Here is an 18,316-nt window from a genome sequence, read left to right on the forward strand (position 1 = left end):
TGCCTCCCACAGTTCCGCCCCTGTAGCTATATAGTCAATAGATATAACACTGCACAGTAAGAACTGGATGTATATCACAGGGTAATTGTACTAGGAAACCCTGACTAAATGCACTCTTTCTTACTAACACTGTCTAAAAAGGCAGGTAGAATACTTAAGTGTCATGTAAAGTCACAGCACTGACAACCAGGCGGCTTTACACAGGAGGATTTGCCCAAGCAGTCCCAGGAACAGTGTAGCTGAGAGAAATGGCGCCCAGACACTGACAGGGAGTGAGGGAGAGACAGATATGCAGCTCCAGGGTGGGAAAATTTGCGGGAAATGGCGCCCTGGGGCTGGGGGAGGGTCTTCAGGTCTAAGCTTTATCCCCCTGCTGGCAAAACCACTGGGTACTGTGGGCTACTGAAAATAAGATTTTAAACCTACCGGTAAATCTTTTTCTCCTAGTCCGTAGAGGATGCTGGGGACTCCGTAAGGATCATGGGGTATAGAGGCTCCGCAGGAGACATGGGCACTATAAAGAACTTTAGAATGGGTGTGCACTGGCTCCTCCCTCTATGCCCCTCCTCCAGACCTCAGTTAGAGAACTGTGCCCAGAGGAGACGGACAGTACGAGGAAAGGATTTTGGTAATCTAAGGGCAAGATTCATACCAGCCCACACCATCCACACCGTATAACATGGAATAAACGCAACCAGTTAACAGTATACAACAAAACAGTATCAGGCAAAGACTGATTTCAACTGTAACATAACCCTAATGTAAGCAATAACTATATACAAGTCTTGCACAAAGTAGTCCGCACTGGGACGGGCGCCCAGCATCCTCTACGGACTAGGAGAAAAAGATTAAACGGTAGGTTTAAAATCTTATTTTCTCTTACGTCCTAGAGGTTGCTGGGGACTCCGTAAGGACCATGGGGTTTATACCAAAGCTCCAGACCGGGCGGGAGAGTGCGGACGACTCTGCAGCACCGACTGAGCAAACGCAAGGTTCTCATCAGCCAGGGTATCAAACTTATAGAACTTTGCAAAAGTGTTTGAACCCGACCAGGTAGCTGCTCGGTAAAGCTGTAAAGTCGAGACGCCTCGGGCAGCCGCCCAAGAAGAGCCCACCTTCCTAGTGGAATGGGCCTTTACCGAATTTGGTAACGGCAATCCTGCTGTAGAATGAGCCTGCTGAATCGTGTTACAGATCCAGCGAGCAATAGTCTGCTTCGAAGCAGGAGCGCCAACTTTGTTGGCTGCATACAGGACAAACAGTGCTTCTGTTTTCCTAACCCGAGCCATCCTGGCTACATAGATTTTTAAGGCCCTGACTACATCCAGGGACTTGGAGTCCTCCAAGTCACCCGTAGCCACAGGCACCACAATAGGTTGGTTCATATGGAACGATGAAACCACCTTGGGCAAAAAGTGAGGACGAGTCCTCAACTCCGCTCTATCCACATGGAAAATCAGATAGGGGCTCTTGTGAGACAAGGCCGCCAATTCGGACACCCGCCTCGCAGATGCCAAGGCCTACAACATGACCACCTTCCAAGTGAGAAACTTTAATTCAATCGTCTGAAGCGGTTCAAACCAGTGAGAGTTTAGAAACCGTAAAACCACGTTAAGGTCCCATGGTGCCACTGGGGGCACAAAAGGAGGCTGGATGTGCAGCACTCACTTTACAAAAGTCTGGACTTCAGGGAGAGAAGCCAATTCCTTCTGAAAGAATATAGATAGGGACGAAATCTGTACCTTAATGGAGCCTAACTTCAGGCCCATATCCACTCCTGTCTGTAGAAAGTGGAGAAAACGGCCCAGATGGAAATCCTCCGCAGGAGCATTTTTGGCTTCACACCAAGAAACATACTTCCTCCAGATACGGTGATAATGTTTCGCCGTCACCTCCTTCCCAGCCTTTATCAGCGTAGCGATGACTTCTTCCAAAATACCTTTCCCAGCTAGGATTGTCTACACATCAATGTGCTGGAATTAAGGGCCATATATAACGGCCTACAACAAGCGGAGAATCTTCTTCGCAACCTACCCGATCTGATTCAGTCAGACAACGTCACAGCCGTGGCGCATGTAAACCGCCAGGGCGGGACAAGGAGCAGAGCAGCAATGGCAGAAGCCACCAGGATTCTTCGCTGGGCGGAAAATGATGTAAGCGCTCTGTCAGCAGTCTTCATTCCGGGAGTGGACAACTGGGAAGCAGACTTCCTCAGCAGACACGATCGCCATCCAGGAGAGTGGAGACTTCATCAAGAGGTCTTTCCAGAGATAACAAGTCGTTGGGGACTTCCTCAAATAGACATGATGGCGTCACGCCTCAACAAAAAGCTTCTGACGTATTGTTCCAGGTCGAGGGACCCTCAGGCAGTGGCGGTGGCCGCACTAGTGACGCCGTGGGTGTTTCAGTCAGTCTATGTGTTCCCTCCACTTCCACTCATCTCAAAAATATTGAGAATCATAAGACGAACAAGAGTGCAGACAATACTCATTGTTCCAGATTGGCCTCGAAGGGACTGGTATTCGGATCTTCAGGAAATGATCGCAGAAGATCCGTGGCCTCTTTCTCCCAGGGAGGACCTGTTGCAACAGGGGCCCTGTGTGTTTCAAGACTTACCGCGGTTACGTTTGACATGCCGTTGAACACCAAATCCTAACTAGGAAAGGTATTCCGGGGGAAGTCATCCCTACTCTAATCAAAGCTAGGAAGGAGGTAACGGCGAAGCATTATTACCGTATCTGGAGGAAATATGTTTCTTGGTGTGAAGCCAAGAATGCTCCTACGGAAGATTTTCAGCTGGGTCGTTTTCTCCACTTTCTACAGACAGGTGTGGATATGGACCTTAAGTTAGGCTCCATTAAGGTGCAGATTTCGGCCTTATCTATATTCTTTCAGAAGGAATTGGCTTCTCTCCCAGAAGTCCAGACTTTTGTAAAGGGAGTGCTGCACATCTGAAGGGTTAGCTCTTCTGTCTTTGTAAATATTACTTTTTATATGATCAATTTCCTTATAATAAGTATAGTGTAAAAGTGAATATTTCTACCTCCCTAATGAAGGGTTAAAACATGCTATATGAACTGTTATGTGTTTGCATAGATACGTATTACCCTGTGCCAGGATACCTTTATCTCCTCATACAATACCAGGCTTGTATGTGTCTGTTTCTCAAGGACAGTTCTATACCAGATGAAACCTGTTACAGACTTTGTTAAATGTTTTGAGAAACTTGTAGAAAACCCATATATGAACATCCACCTTTTTCTATTCTGCCTGGTGGCTGCTGGCGAGCCAATGGGAGTGTAACGACATGTCAGTTACACCCATATGCATTGTCTTATATACTTTTGTTAACCTCATAATAAACAGTGTGAATTTTTACTGCTTGTGTTGTGCATGTAACTGATAGCATAAAGGTTTACACTCCCAGACGTCTGAGAGGCCATCACATCGAGGGTTAAAGAATATAAGGGCATATCCTTTCAGCTGGGGGCTACGTCCGCGATTCAGTGATCGTCCCCGAATGGTAAAGATAGAGAATTTATTGTCTGTCTTTGTCATGCGGGATTGCGGTCATACACTGAAGCTGAATCCGTGTCAGTGTTCTGGGAACACGTGACCAAACATCTTTAATGTCTGGGACTTAAAGATACACTGAAGCTGAATCCGTGTCAGTGTTCTGGGAACACGTGACCAAACATCTTTAATGTCTGGGACTTAAAGATACGTCTGAGAAGGGACCAGGGGTCCAAGCGCAATTCTCCAAAGACGTTAGTATCTGGGATACTTAAAATAGACCTGGGAGTCTATACATAACGTGACGTTAGTATCTGGGATACTTAAAATAGACCTGGGGTCTATACGTAACGTAGATTATACCTCGATTTGATCGTCTATATATATTCTTGTATGTTTGTAGTGAGATAAGTTCTTATATTTGGTCCAGACGGCTGGTAAGTTTTCGTCTGCCAGATATCTTTACTCAAACACTTTTCTTGCTTCCTGTTTAAAACGCTGTATTTTTCTGACATCTTGTACGAATGGTAAGTATCGTACACGTCAAAAGATTTCATGTTCTCACTATACAGATAATATTGTGATATTGTCAATGACTAATTAACTGGTTAAGCTGATGCATGCATAGAAAGTTATTGTAAATTGCATTGTTATTGTAAAATTGCATAGAAAGTTATTGTAAATTGCATTGTTATTGTAAAATTGCATAGAACGTTGGTGTAAATTGCATTTTTTACTATGGGAGGGGGTCAGAGTAAGACAGTCATTTACCCCCCACCTTTACCAGGGGAAACATGCAAGATGTATGTCACCCGCAACTCTACCTCAGAGTATTACTTAGTTAACCCATGGGTGGATAATTTAGCGGGATGGATAGAGAAAGCAGGACAGGACCCATTCCTACGGGAAGGCAGTAATTACCCTTTCTATATGGAGATTTAAGAAAAAATGTCAGTTCCCAACAGCACAGAAGCGAAGCTGCAGAGAAACTGTAAATCTTTGAAAACCCTCTCCCTCCCCCTTGCATTCCAATGTATCCTGCGCTTGAGGACACAGATCTCTTGGCAGCAGTAACCCTTTCACACCAAATGGGATTGCCTCCAGCTCCACTGCTGGAGGGTGCGTCCACTAGCTCTATCCCTAGCACTAATAACCCAGAGTTTGGATAATAGTAAAACACTGTCCCAAGCCCACTATTACCCTCGATGGCTGTATATCTTATTTGCGCAAAGCTTGCAAAGGACGCAGCTATACATTTATATGAGAAAGAGGCTGCAGGGTGTTTTGATGTAAAAAGAAACCTGCACTCACTCATACCTATCAGAACTCCAGACGCTTTGACAGACAGAACCAACCCCGCAGTCAGGGAAGATTCCAAAGACCCCGCGCACTGACGGGGCCCGGAGGAGGGTATCCCAGCCTTTATTCAACTCACCCGTCATAGTAAAGATTCACCTCTGCTGCCACTTATTATAAATGGAAGTAAAATTCCCTTTTTAGTGGACAGCGGTGCAACAACCAGTGTTTTGTGTTCTGACTTATGCAGTATCCCCTCTCACCAGAAAAGATAGAAGGTCTCCGCCCCATGATACAGCAATTCTTACAACAGGGTATTCTCAGACATATTGTATCACCATACTGTACTCCTGTGAACCCTGTTGCCAAAGCTGATGGCAGTATAAGATTTGTACAGAATCTCAGAGCGATCAATCAGCTAATTGTCCCAATTGCACCAATTGTTCCAGATGTAAACTCACTCATTTCTGCAATCCCTGCAGATGCTGCGTTCTTCTCTGTAATTGATTTGAAGAATGCCTTTTTTCAGCATACCTGTAGATTCACAGACACAATTACTTTTTGCCTTTTCTTTTGAGGGTAAACAACTTACCTGGTGCAGATTATTGACGCACCTGTTGTCTCCAGGCCACATTGAGGCCCTGGCAACCTCACCATGGTTCAGTCCTGCTACAGTATGCAGATGATCTGCTGCTCTGTAGTCAAACTGAGGAGGCCTGCCGAGAGGATGGTGTTTCATTACTAAACTGGCTTTGTGAATGTGGACACTAGGTGTCCAAAATAAAAATGCAATGGTGTAAAAAGCATGTTGATTACTTAGGTTTTGTGCTCACTCAGGGAGAGAGGAAAGTCAGTCCACAACGCATACAGTCTGTATTGGGCCTGGTCACCCCAACTACCCAGAAGGAACTACTGTCCTTCCTGGGTATGGTAAATTACTGCAGACAGTGGATTTCTGATTGCTCCTATTATGATAACATTTTGAGACAAGCCACACTGAAGGACAAACCTAAAACTGTACAATGGTCACAAGAAATGTTAACTGCATATGAAAGTTTAAAATGTATGTTGATAAAAAGTCCGGCACTTGGCCTCCCCAATTATGTACTACCTTTCCATCTATATGCAAGGGACAATTGTAAAACCATGGCGGGGGTGCTCACACAGTTTCATGGAGGGAAGTTGCGCCCCGTGGCATTTTTTTCCCAAAGTCATGCCAGTGTCTGTGCAAGGTATGCCTGCCTGCCTCGGGGCTTTGGCAGCCTGTGCAATGGTTGCAGAAATGGCCACTACCCTCACTTTAGGCCACATCACAGTACTCCACACCACACATGATGTCCTGGCAATACTTAAAGGCATACACACAGCACATGTCAGCACAACGCCTTAGTGGATATGAAGTACTCCTTTTGAGTAACCCTACCCTTACCATTAAGTACACTGCTAGTTCTTCTGGCCCTGCACCCATTCTCAATGCCCTTTTGGGCTTGAAAGGTCCTGAGGATGAACCACCCGACCTACATGACTGTGCTGCTTCCATTGAAGCTGAAACTTCTCCCAGACTTGACATGTCTCCCGTTCCCATATCAGGCGCAGACATAGTTTTTGTTGACGGCTCCTGTAGTAGGCCCAATGACAATACATACCAGGCTGGCTATGCCATTGTCACCCTCCCTGACACTGTGTTGGAAACCCTACCAACACCTTATCAGTCCGCGCAAGCTGCAGAACTCATTGCACTCACTAGAGCATGTCCCTCCCTTGACAACGTCCATCTGCTCACTCAACTTCAAGCTGCTGCGACTAATACTGATCTCTCCGACTGGACTTACCCAATTCTGCAGAAAAAATCCTAAATCAGGATTAATCTGCAAAGAGGGGAAACCCTGTATACCCCAGTCCAGTGCCCCTTTGCTCGTTGCCCAGTGCCGTGGTGTTGGTCACCGTGGTGAAGCCACAACACTCCTCCTACTAACCAATGATTTTTATGTTACTAATGCCAAATCACTTGTGGACCAGTATGTTAGCAGATGCATCACTTGCCTCAGGAACAACCCTAATAAAGCTAAACACCAGCATCTTGAATACCCCACAGAAAACTCTAGGATACTCCCCATTTGAAATACTAATGGGTAGACCCTTTTCCTACACCCTGGGCTAAGAAACCACTAGTAATACAGGAAGGAGATCTAGAACTTATAAGGGAAGAGTATGTCAGGTCCCTGATAACAAAACTGAATGAAATTGAACATGAGGTTGTTTGTAAAAACCCTTTGAATCCACAGGAACCTACACACCCCTTTAAAGTCAGAGACAGAGTCGTGGTGAAGGTGCTCCCCAGGAACAAGAGCCCAGGAGACTTCACCTATGGTCCAGAGACAGAGGTCGTAGCAGTTACCCGAACAGCAGTCCTGACAGAGGAAAGTCCTACCTGGATCCATGCATCCCGAGTAAAAAGGTTCGTAGACCAGACCTAGAGAGGGAAGCAAGTGATTCCAGTGAGGTACGAACCGGGGCAGACAGCCCTGACCTCCCACCTAGCGAAGACAGAAGAACAGAAAACGATGAAGAACCTGCCCCCTATCTCTATCCTGGGGACTATCTCGATAGCCCTACTGGCCCTCATTCACCTCACAATATGTGAAGTCGACATCACACAAACAGATGGGGTCCCCACCTTGTGGTACAATTCCTCCAATACACACGTAGCCACATACATCCTTGATTATTTCATGTTCCCTAAACTTGCTGACATTAATTTTTGGTTGGAATGGATGAAGTATAGTGCTAACAAACACAATAAAAGCAACTGTTATGTCTGTGGCAAATCTAGGCCCCACCTAGGTACAGTGCCCCTTAATATACCCCTAGAACAAGAAAATTGTTTTTTCAGCCTTTTTAATGACACCAAAACAAATGACAGTCAGTGCGAAATGTGGAAAAGGGAATATCCCATATTGTCAAAAAATCCCAACCCAGGAAGCACCATAACCATATATCCTGGAAACTACACTTGTTATACATCTAACACCACCACAGGGAGAAATTTAAAAACCTTCCCACCAGGGTATTGTGCAAATAAAAGAACAACTGTTTTAGTCAACCAAACTAGATCATTAGGCGACATTTATTACATATGTGGGGATATGAAGCTTAGAATTAAATTAGACACACCATGGTATGGTGAGTGTGCCCTGGCCAAAGTCATAATGCCACTCCTAATGATCACCGATGACCCCACTCCTCCCTCTAATACTCCTGCTAATCGAAAGAAAAGAGCACTCCCTGGAGGTAGCTTTGACCCTCACGTATACATTGATGCTATAGGGGTCCCAAGAGGTGTTCCAAATGAGTTCAAAGCTAGAGATGAGGTGGCTGCGGGTTTTGAGTCATTGTTTCCTATAGTAACTGTAAATAAAAACGTAGCCTGGATTAATTATATATATTATAATCAACAAAGATTTGTTAATGATACCAAAGATGCTCTTAAAGGTATAGCTGAACAGCTAGAAGTCACTTCCCAAATGACATTCCAAAATAGAATGGCCCTTGACATGATCCTAGCAGAAAAAGGCGGTACATGTGTTTACATTAGTAAGGTGGAAGGCTGTTGTACATATATTCCTGACAACACTGGTCCCAATGGTAAGGTTACTTTAGCCATAAACAAGTTAGAAACCTTATCCATAGAACTTAAGAAAAATTCAGGTATTGATAACCCATGGAGCCAATATTTTGGGTGGTTTGAAAATTGGAAACAGGCTCTTGTGCAAATAAGCATATTCATACTTGTAACTTTAATTCTTGTAGGCATTATAGTTTATTGTGTAATTCCCTGTGGAAAGAAACTTACCTCCAAAGGCATTGATAAGGCCCTGATGTACTATGATATAACCACCAGTCCTGTCACCTCCTCTGATAGTAAGGGACCCGACGATTATGTCCAATATCTCAAGAACTGGAGGAACAAGAAAGGAGCCTCACTCAAGAATCATGTCATATAATAATCATGATTCTAAGAGGGGATTGAAGGGTTAGCTCTTCTGTCTTTGTAAATATTACTTTTTATATGATCAATTTCCTTATAATAAGTATAGTGTAAAAGTGAATATTTCTACCTCCCTAATGAAGGGTTAAAACATGCTATATGAACTGTTATGTGTTTGCATAGATACGTATTACCCTGTGCCAGGATACCTTTATCTCCTCATACAATACCAGGCTTGTATGTGTCTGTTTCTCAAGGACAGTTCTATACCAGATGAAACCTGTTACAGACTTTGTTAAATGTTTTGAGAAACTTGTAGAAAACCCATATATGAACATCCACCTTTTTCTATTCTGCCTGGTGGCTGCTGGCGAGCCAATGGGAGTGTAACGACATGTCAGTTACACCCATATGCATTGTCTTATATACTTTTGTTAACCTCATAATAAACAGTGTGAATTTTTACTGCTTGTGTTGTGCATGTAACTGATAGCATAAAGGTTTACACTCCCAGACGTCTGAGAGGCCATCACATCGAGGGTTAAAGAATATAAGGGCATATCCTTTCAACATCCAACCTTCTTTTGTGCCCCCAGTGGCACCGTGGGACATTAACGTGGTGTTACGGTTCCTTAAATCACACTGGTTTGAACCTCTTCAAACGGTGGAGTTAAAATTTCTCACTTGGAAAGTGGTCATGTTGTTGGCCTTGGCATCTGCGAGGCGGGTGTCCGAATTGGCGGCTTTGTCTCACAAGAGCCCCTATCTGATTTTCCATGTGGATCGAGCGGAGTTGAGAACTCGTCCTCAATTTCTACCTAAGGAGGTTTCGTCGTTCCATATGAACCAACCTATTGTGGTGCCTGTGGCTACGGGTGACTTGGAGGATTCCAAGTCCCTTGATGTAGTCAGGGCCTTAAAAATGTATGTAGCCAGGACGGCTCGAGTTAGGAAAACAGAGGCACTATTTGTCCTGTATGCGGCCAACAAGGTTGGTGCTCCTGCTTCTAAGCAGACTATTGCTCGCTGGATCTGTAACACGATTCAGTAGGCTTATTCTACGGCTGGATTGCCGTTACCAAATTCGGTAAAGGCCCATTCCACTAGGAAGGTGGGCTCTTCTTGGGCAGCTGCCCGAGGCGTCTCGGCATTACAGCTGTGCCGAGCAGCTACTTGGTCGGGTTCAAACACTTTTGCAAAATTCTACAAGTTTGATACCCTGGCTGAGGAGGACCTCATGTTTGCTCAATCGGTGTTGCAGAGTCATCCGCACTCTCCCGCCCGGTCTGGAGCATTGGTATAATCCCCATGGTCCTTACGGAGTCCCCAGCATCCTCTAGGACGTAAGAGAAAATAAGATTTTAAACCTACCGGTAAATCTTTTTCTCCTAGTCCGTAGACGATGCTGGGCGCCCGTCCCAGTGCGGACAATTTCTGCAAGGCTTGTATATAGTTGTTGCTTACATAAGGGTTATGTTACAGTTGTGATCAGTCTCTGGCTGATGCTGTTTTGTTCATACTGTTAACTAGTTTGGTATATTCCATGTTGTACGGTGTGTATGGTGTGGGCTGGTATGTATCTCACCCTTAGATTAACAAAAATCCTTTCCTCGTACTGTCCGTCTCCTCTGGGCACAGTTCTTTAACTGAGGTCTGGAGGAGTGGCATAGAGGGAGGAGCCAGTTCACACCCATCTAAAGTCTTAGAATGCCATGTCTCCTGCGGAGCCCGTCTATACCCCATGGTCCTTACGAAGTCCCCAGCATCCTCTACGGACTAGGAGAAAAATATTTACCGGTAGGTTTAAAATCTTATTTTTACAACTTGTCGTCCCCATCCTGTAATCCCCCAACCGGCAATCCATGTACTACTTCCAGGGTCAGCTAACCTGTGAGTTGACGATAAGGAAGATGAGAAAGTTAAAAATTTAATAGTGAGTAGGGATAGCCATCGAATGGCTCATCATCGATGGACTCCATAGGTAGGGCTATCGGTATTTTACATCGATGGCAGGAAAGCCGACGGTTTGAACTAGAGACGTCCAAAGAAAATAATCTTGCGGGAAGATCGAACTTCGTACTAAATACATGGGGGGGTGGGAGGCGCGCCGGGAAAGGGGGGACCGAGTGGAGCAGGAAAAGCATACATGATGTATCAGTAGGATAGGCCCAAACATCACAATGGTGGCAGTCAGCTAATTACCCGGCGTTCCCCGGCATCCTGTCTGACACTGCGCACGTGTGACCTTTTCTATTTATTTTTTTTAACTGCGCACGATCGACCATTCCACGACTCCCCACCTGAGCAAATGGGACACTAATAAAGAGCCTGGAGATATTATTATTATTATCATTACTATTATCATGATTATTCTTTGCATTAAACACAGGGATGCCAATCCAATATCCATCCATAAGACGGGAATGCAGATTGGCCATCCTTAGTCTGAACCCTCGATAGGCGTCACTACTCTGCATCCCAGGAATGCTGTGCACCAATTGGAGAAGGGGGGGGGATAAGTGTTAAGTGCCAAAACAATAAAAGATGGCTGCCCCTTCTCTATCTAAGGCAAATCCATTGACTATTGTAGGCCAAACATCGATGGTTGCTAACCATAGGCGGTTGAAGGCTATACTTAATAGTAAGCCCATAGCAACCAATCCGCTTACAGCTGTCATTCATCTGGTATAAACTGTAAAATGGTAACTAGAAGCGGATTGGTTGCTATGGGCCATACTTCCTTAGAGGGCTCCATGACAACCAGGGCCCAGCCCACCACCGCATGAGCGGTCAATTCACTTGGATCTAGCCTCAACCGTCAGTGAACCACTGACTTAAGCAGCAGCGCGCCTGCGCCGGCCCCGCCTCCGGCGACGTACCCCCACTGCCCCGCCCCCTTCCTACCGGCTGTCGTCCCAGTCCCGTGCTGGCGGGCGGATCTCGCGAGAGTGGCTGTGTAAGTCTAAGATGGCCGCCGGTGCTGCTGCTGCTGCTGTGCTGCGCTCTCCGTGAGGGATGTGAGGCGCCCGCTGGCCAGCGCTCACCCGGTGTCGGATCTCCCGGGCCGGAGCCGCATGTCCGGGGCCTGTCCCCGCCCTCCCCTCCTGCGTCGCCCGCCTCCCCCACCGCGATGACCGGGGAGAAGATCCGCTCCCTCCGCCGGGACCACAAGCCGTGCAAGGACGAGGAGCTGCTGGAGCCCGATGAGGAGGCCACGGCCGGGGGCGGCACCGTCACCCGGGGCGGCAAGAACAAGAGCGGCAAGGGCTTCTCCAACCACCGGCTCATCCGTCCCCCCTCCCAGCAGGCCCTGACCGGAGACGGGGAGTCCAAGCCCGGCAGCCAGTACCCGGTGCACGAGTGCGTCTTCAAGGGCGACATCCGCCGGCTGTCCTCCCTCATCCGCAGCCACAGCATCAGCCAGAAGGACAGCCACGGTCAGTGCCTCGCACCTCACTCACTGCGGGTGCCCGGAGCCTGCATCTGTCTGTGTGTCATCACTAGTGTGTGTGTCATCACTACTGTGTGTATATATGTGTCATCACTACTGTGTGTATATATGTGTCATCACTACTGTGTGTATATATGTGTGTCATCACTACTGTGTGTGTATATATGTGTGTCATCACTACTGTGTGTATATATGTGTGTCATCACTACTGTGTGTGTATATATGTGTGTCATCACTACTGTGTGTGTATATATGTGTGTCATCACTACTGTGTGTGTATATATGTGTGTCATCACTACTGTGTGTATATATGTGTGTCATCACTACTGTGTGTGTATATATGTGTCATCACTACTGTGTGTGTATATGTGTCATCACTACTGTGTGTGTATATATGTGTCATCACTACTGTGTGTGTATATATGTGTCATCACTACTGTGTGTGTATATATGTGTCATCACTACTGTGTGTATATATGTGTGTCATCACTACTGTGTGTGTATATATGTGTGTCATCACTACTGTGTGTGTATATATGTGTGTCATCACTACTGTGTGTGTATATATGTGTCATCACTACTGTGTGTGTATATATGTGTCATCACTACTGTGTGTGTATATATGTGTGTCATCACTACTGTGTGTGTATATATGTGTCATCACTACTGTGTGTATATATGTGTGTCATCACTACTGTGTGTGTATATGTGTCATCACTACTGTGTGTATATATGTGTCATCACTACTGTGTGTGTATATATGTGTCATCACTACTGTGTGTATATATGTGTCATCACTACTGTGTGTATATATGTGTGTCATCACTACTGTGTGTATATATGTGTGTCATCACTACTGTGTGTATATATGTGTGTCATCACTACTGTGTGTATATATGTCATCACTACTGTGTGTATATGTGTCATCACTAGTGTGTGTGTATAATTACTGTGTGTGTATATATGTGTCATCACTACTGTGTATATATGTGTGTCATCACTACTGTGTGTATATATGTCATCACTACTGTGTGTGTGTGTATATGTCATCACTACTGTGTGTGTATATGTCATCACTACTGTGTGTATATGTGTCATCACTACTGTGTGTATGTGTCATCACTACTGTGTGTATGTGTCATCACTACTGTGTGTATGTGTCATCACTACTGTGTGTGTGTCATCACTACTGTGTGTATGTGTCATCACTACTGTGTGTATGTGTCATCACTACTGTGTATGTGTCATCACTACTGTGTATGTGTCATCACTACTGTGTATGTGTCATCACTACTGTGTATGTGTCATCACTACTGTGTGTATATGTGTCATCACTACTGTGTGTATATGTGTCATCACTACTGTGTGTGTATATGTGTCATCACTACTGTGTGTATATATGTGTCATCACTACTGTGTGTATATATGTGTCATCACTACTGTGTGTGTGTGTGTGTGTGCATGTGTGTCATCACTAGTGTGTGTATGTGTGTCATCACTAGTGTGTATGTGTGTCATCACTACTGTGTGTGTATGTGTGTCATCACTACTGTGTGTGTATGTGTCATCACTACTGTGTGTGTGTGTGTATATGTGTGTCATCACTACTGTGTGTATATGTGTGTCATCACTACTGTGTGTATGTGTGTCATCACTACTGTGTGTGTGTGTGTGTGTGTGTGTCATCACTACTGTGTGTATGTGTGTGTCATCACTACTGTGTGTATGTGTGTGTGTCATCACTACTGTGTGTATGTGTGTGTGTCATCACTACTGTGTGTATATATGTGTCATCACTACTGTGTATGTGTGTCATCACTACTGTGTGTATATGTGTGTGTCATCACTACTGTGTGTATATGTGTGTGTGTCATCACTACTGTGTGTATATGTGTGTCATCACTACTGTGTGTGTGTGTGTCATCACTACTGTGTGTATATGTGTGTGTCATCACTACTGTGTGTATATGTGTGTGTCATCACTACTGTGTGTATATGTGTGTGTCATCACTACTGTGTGTATATGTGTGTGTCATCACTACTGTGTGTATATGTGTGTCATCACTTGTGTGTGTATATGTGTGTCACCACTGTGTATACGTGTGTCATCACTACTGTGTGTGTGTGTCATCACTACTGTGTGTGTGTGTCATCACTACTGTGTGTGTGTCATCACTACTGTGTGTGTGTCATCACTACTGTGTGTATATGTGTGTCATCACTACTGTGTGTGTGTGTCATCACTACTGTGTGTATATGTGTGTCATCACTACTGTGTGTATATGTGTGTCATCACTACTGTGTGTATATGTGTGTCATCACTACTGTGTGTATATGTGTGTCATCACTACTGTGTGTGTGTGTGTCATCACTACTGTGTGTATGTGTGTCATCACTACTGTGTGTGTGTCATCACTACTGTGTGTGTGTGTGTGTGTGTGTGTGTGTGTCATCACTACTGTGTGTGTGTGTGTCATCACAACTATGTGTGTCAAAACTACTGTGTGTATATGTGTCATCACTACTGTGTGTGTGTGTGTGTGTATATGTGTGTGTCATCACTACTGTGTGTGTGTGTCATCACTACTGTGTGTGTGTGTGTGTGTGTGTGTCATCACTACTGTGTGTGTGTGTGTGTGTGTGTGTGTGTCATCACTACTGTGTGTGTCATCACTACTGTGTGTGTGTGTGTGTGTGTGTGTCATCACTACTGTGTGTGTGTCATCACTACTGTGTGTGTGTGTGTGTGTCATCACTACTGTGTGTGTGTGTGTGTCATCACTACTGTGTGTGTGTGTGTCATCACTACTGTGTGTGTGTGTGTGTGTCATCACTACTGTGTGTGTGTGTGTGTGTGTGTGTGTGTCATCACTACTGTGTGTGTGTGTGTGTGTGTCATCACTACTGTGTGTGTGTGTGTGTGTCATCACTACTGTGTGTGTGTGTATGTGTGTGTGTCATCACTACTGTGTGTATATGTGTGTGTGTGTCATCACTACTGTGTGTATATGTGTGTGTCATCACTACTGTGTGTGTATATGTGTGTGTCATCACTACTGTGTGTGTGTATATGTGTGTCATCACTACTGTGTGTGTATGTGTGTGTCATCATTACTGTGTGTGTGTATATGTGTGTGTGTCATCACTACTGTGTGTATGTGTGTGTGTCATCACTACTGTGTGTGTGTGTGTGTGTGTGTGTGTGTCATCACTACTGTGTGTGTGTGTGTGTGTGTCATCACTACTGTGTGTATGTGTGTGTGTCATCACTACTGTGTGTGTGTGTGTGTGTGTCATCACTACTGTGTGTGTATGTGTGTGTGTCATCACTACTGTGTGTGTGTGTGTGTGTGTCATCACTACTGTGTGTGTCATCACTACTGTGTGTGTGTGTGTGTGTGTGTGTGTGTGTGTGTCATCACTACTGTGTGTGTGTGTGTGTCATCACTACTGTGTGTGTGTGTATGTGTGTCATCACTACTGTGTGTGTGTCATCACTACTGTGTGTGTGTGTATGTGTGTGTGTCATCACTACTGTGTGTATATGTGTGTGTGTCATCACTACTGTGTGTGTATATGTGTGTGTCATCACTACTGTGTGTGTATATGTGTGTGTCATCACTACTGTGTGTGTGTATATGTGTGTCATCACTACTGTGTGTGTATATGTGTGTGTCATCATTACTGTGTGTGTGTATATGTGTGTGTGTCATCACTACTGTGTGTGTATGTGTGTGTGTCATCACTACTGTGTGTGTATGTGTGTGTGTCATCACTACTGTGTGTGTATGTGTGTGTGTCATCACTACTGTGTGTGTCATCACTACTGTGTGTGTGTGTGTGTGTCATCACTACTGTGTGTATATGTGTGTGTCATCACTAGTGTGTGTGTGTGTGTGTGTGTGTGTGTCATCACTACTGTGTGTGTGTGTCATCACTACTGTGTGTGTGTGTGTGTCATCACTACTGTGTGTGTGTGTGTCATCACTACTGTGTGTGTGTGGCATCACTACTGTGTGTGTGTGTGTCATCACTACTGTGTGTGTGTGTGTCATCACTGTGTGTGTGTGTGTCATCACTACTGTGTGTGTGTGTGTGTGTGTGTCATCACTACTGTGTGTGTGTGTGTGTGTGTGTGTGTGTGTCATCACTACTGTGTGTGTGTGTGTGTGTGTGTGTGTGTCATCACTACTGTGTGTGTGTGTGTGTGTGTCATCACTACTGTGTGTTTGTGTGTGTGTGTGTCATCACTACTGTGTGTGTGTGTCATCACTACTGTGTGTGTGTGTCATCACTACTGTGTGTGTGTGTCATCACTACTGTGTGTGTGTGTCATCACTACTGTGTGTGTGTGTCATCACTACTGTGTGTGTATGTGTGTGTGTCATCACTACTGTGTGTGTCATCACTACTGTGTGTGTGTGTGTGTGTGTGTGTCATCACTACTGTGTGTGTGTGTGTGTGTGTCATCACTACTGTGTGTGTGTGTCATCACTACTGTGTGTGTATGTGTGTCATCACTACTGTGTGTGTATGTGTGTCATCACTACTGTGTGTGTATGTGTGTCATCACTACTGTGTGTGTCATCACTACTGTGTGTGTCATCACTACTGTGTGTCATCACTACTGTGTGTGTGTCATCACTAGTGTGTGTGTGTGTGTGTGTGTGTGTGTATAGAACGTATGTGTGTATGTATACATATATAACATTTGTGTGAGTAATCCCTACTGAGTATATAATGTGTGTGAGTAATCACTACCGTGTACATATGTGTGTGTGTGTAATCACTACTGTGAGTGTTTGTAATCACTACTGCGTGTGTAATCACTACTTTGCGTATATATAATGTGTGTGTGTGTGTGTAATCGCTACTGTGTGTGCAATTACACACAGTAGCAAACAGTAATTACTACTGTTCACTGTGTATACACTGTTGTATGTGACTACTGTTTGTATTTATAGTGAGTAATCATTACTGTGTAAATGTGTGTGTATGTTATCACTGTGTAATAGTTACTGTGTATTCACTATTGTGTATGACCACGGTGTATGTAATCACTACTGTGTGTGTGTGTAATAAATATATATATATATATATATATATATATATATATATATATATATATATATATATATAGTGTTGAAGACCCGGCACTCCTCTCGCTCCCCAGCGTAACGGCAAAGTGCTCCCGTGCCCTCACCTCCTAGGACCTAGGTCCCATAAGCAGCAGTGGAAATAAGTGCGGCACTGGGAGTCTTGTAATTGAAGTGAAGCAAAGCCGTGTATTTATTAGATCTACGTTTCGGGGACGCAGCCCCTTCGTCAGGATGCTGACGTCAGGATCCTGACGAAGGGGCTGCGTCCCCGAAACGTAGATCTAATAAATACACGGCTTTGCTTCACTTCAATTACAAGACTCCCAGTGCCGCACTTATTTCCACTGCTATATATATATATATATATATATATATATATATATATATATATATATAATGTGTGTGTGATCACTACTGTGTGTGTGTGTTCACTACTGTATATTTAATTACTACTGTGTGGGTATATATACCGTATGTGTAATTACTACTGATATTTACTACTGTGTGTGTTATTATTACCGTTATACACTACTGCATGTGTGTTCACTACTGTGTAATAACTAGTGTAATTACAACTGTGAGTATAGTGTGTGTATTACTACTGTTCACTACTGTGTGTGTAATTACTACTGTTATTCACTACTGTGTATGTATATGTACTTACTCCTGTCTGTACTCGCTACTGTTATTCGCTGCTGCGTGTGTGTAATTATAACTGTGTGTAATTTATACTGTTCACTACTGTGCATTCTGTGTTTCTCTGACGTCCTAAGTGGATGCTGGGACTCCGTAAGGACCATGGGGATTAGCGGCTCCGCAGGAGACTGGGCACAACTAAAGAAAGCTTTAGGACTACCTGGTGTGCACTGGCTCCTCCCACTAAGACCCTCCTCCAGACCTCAGTTAGATTCTTGTGCCCGGCTGAGCTGGATGCACACTAGGGGCTCTCCTGAGCTCCTAGAAAGAAAG

The 18,316-nt window shown here is 44.7% G+C and overlaps 1 protein-coding gene across 2 annotated transcripts in view; it reads left to right on the top strand.

Moving 5' to 3' along the window:
* The first annotated feature begins 11,688 nt into the window (after positions 1-11,688).
* Positions 11,689-18,316, top strand: part of ANKRD13C (ankyrin repeat domain 13C) — a 108,957-nt gene continuing 102,329 nt past the window's right edge. The window contains exon 1 of one of the 2 annotated variants that reach the window (XM_063939096.1): positions 11,689-12,234. In XM_063939096.1, coding sequence (XP_063795166.1) covers positions 11,928-12,234 — 307 coding nt within the window. In that variant the 5' untranslated portion in view covers positions 11,689-11,927. The remainder of the gene's footprint in view (positions 12,235-18,316) is intronic. The other variant, XM_063939095.1, reaches the window with a different exon arrangement.

Source organism: Pseudophryne corroboree, chromosome 9 (assembly GCF_028390025.1).
Source record: "Pseudophryne corroboree isolate aPseCor3 chromosome 9, aPseCor3.hap2, whole genome shotgun sequence".
Classification (NCBI taxonomy): Eukaryota; Metazoa; Chordata; class Amphibia; order Anura; family Myobatrachidae; genus Pseudophryne; species Pseudophryne corroboree.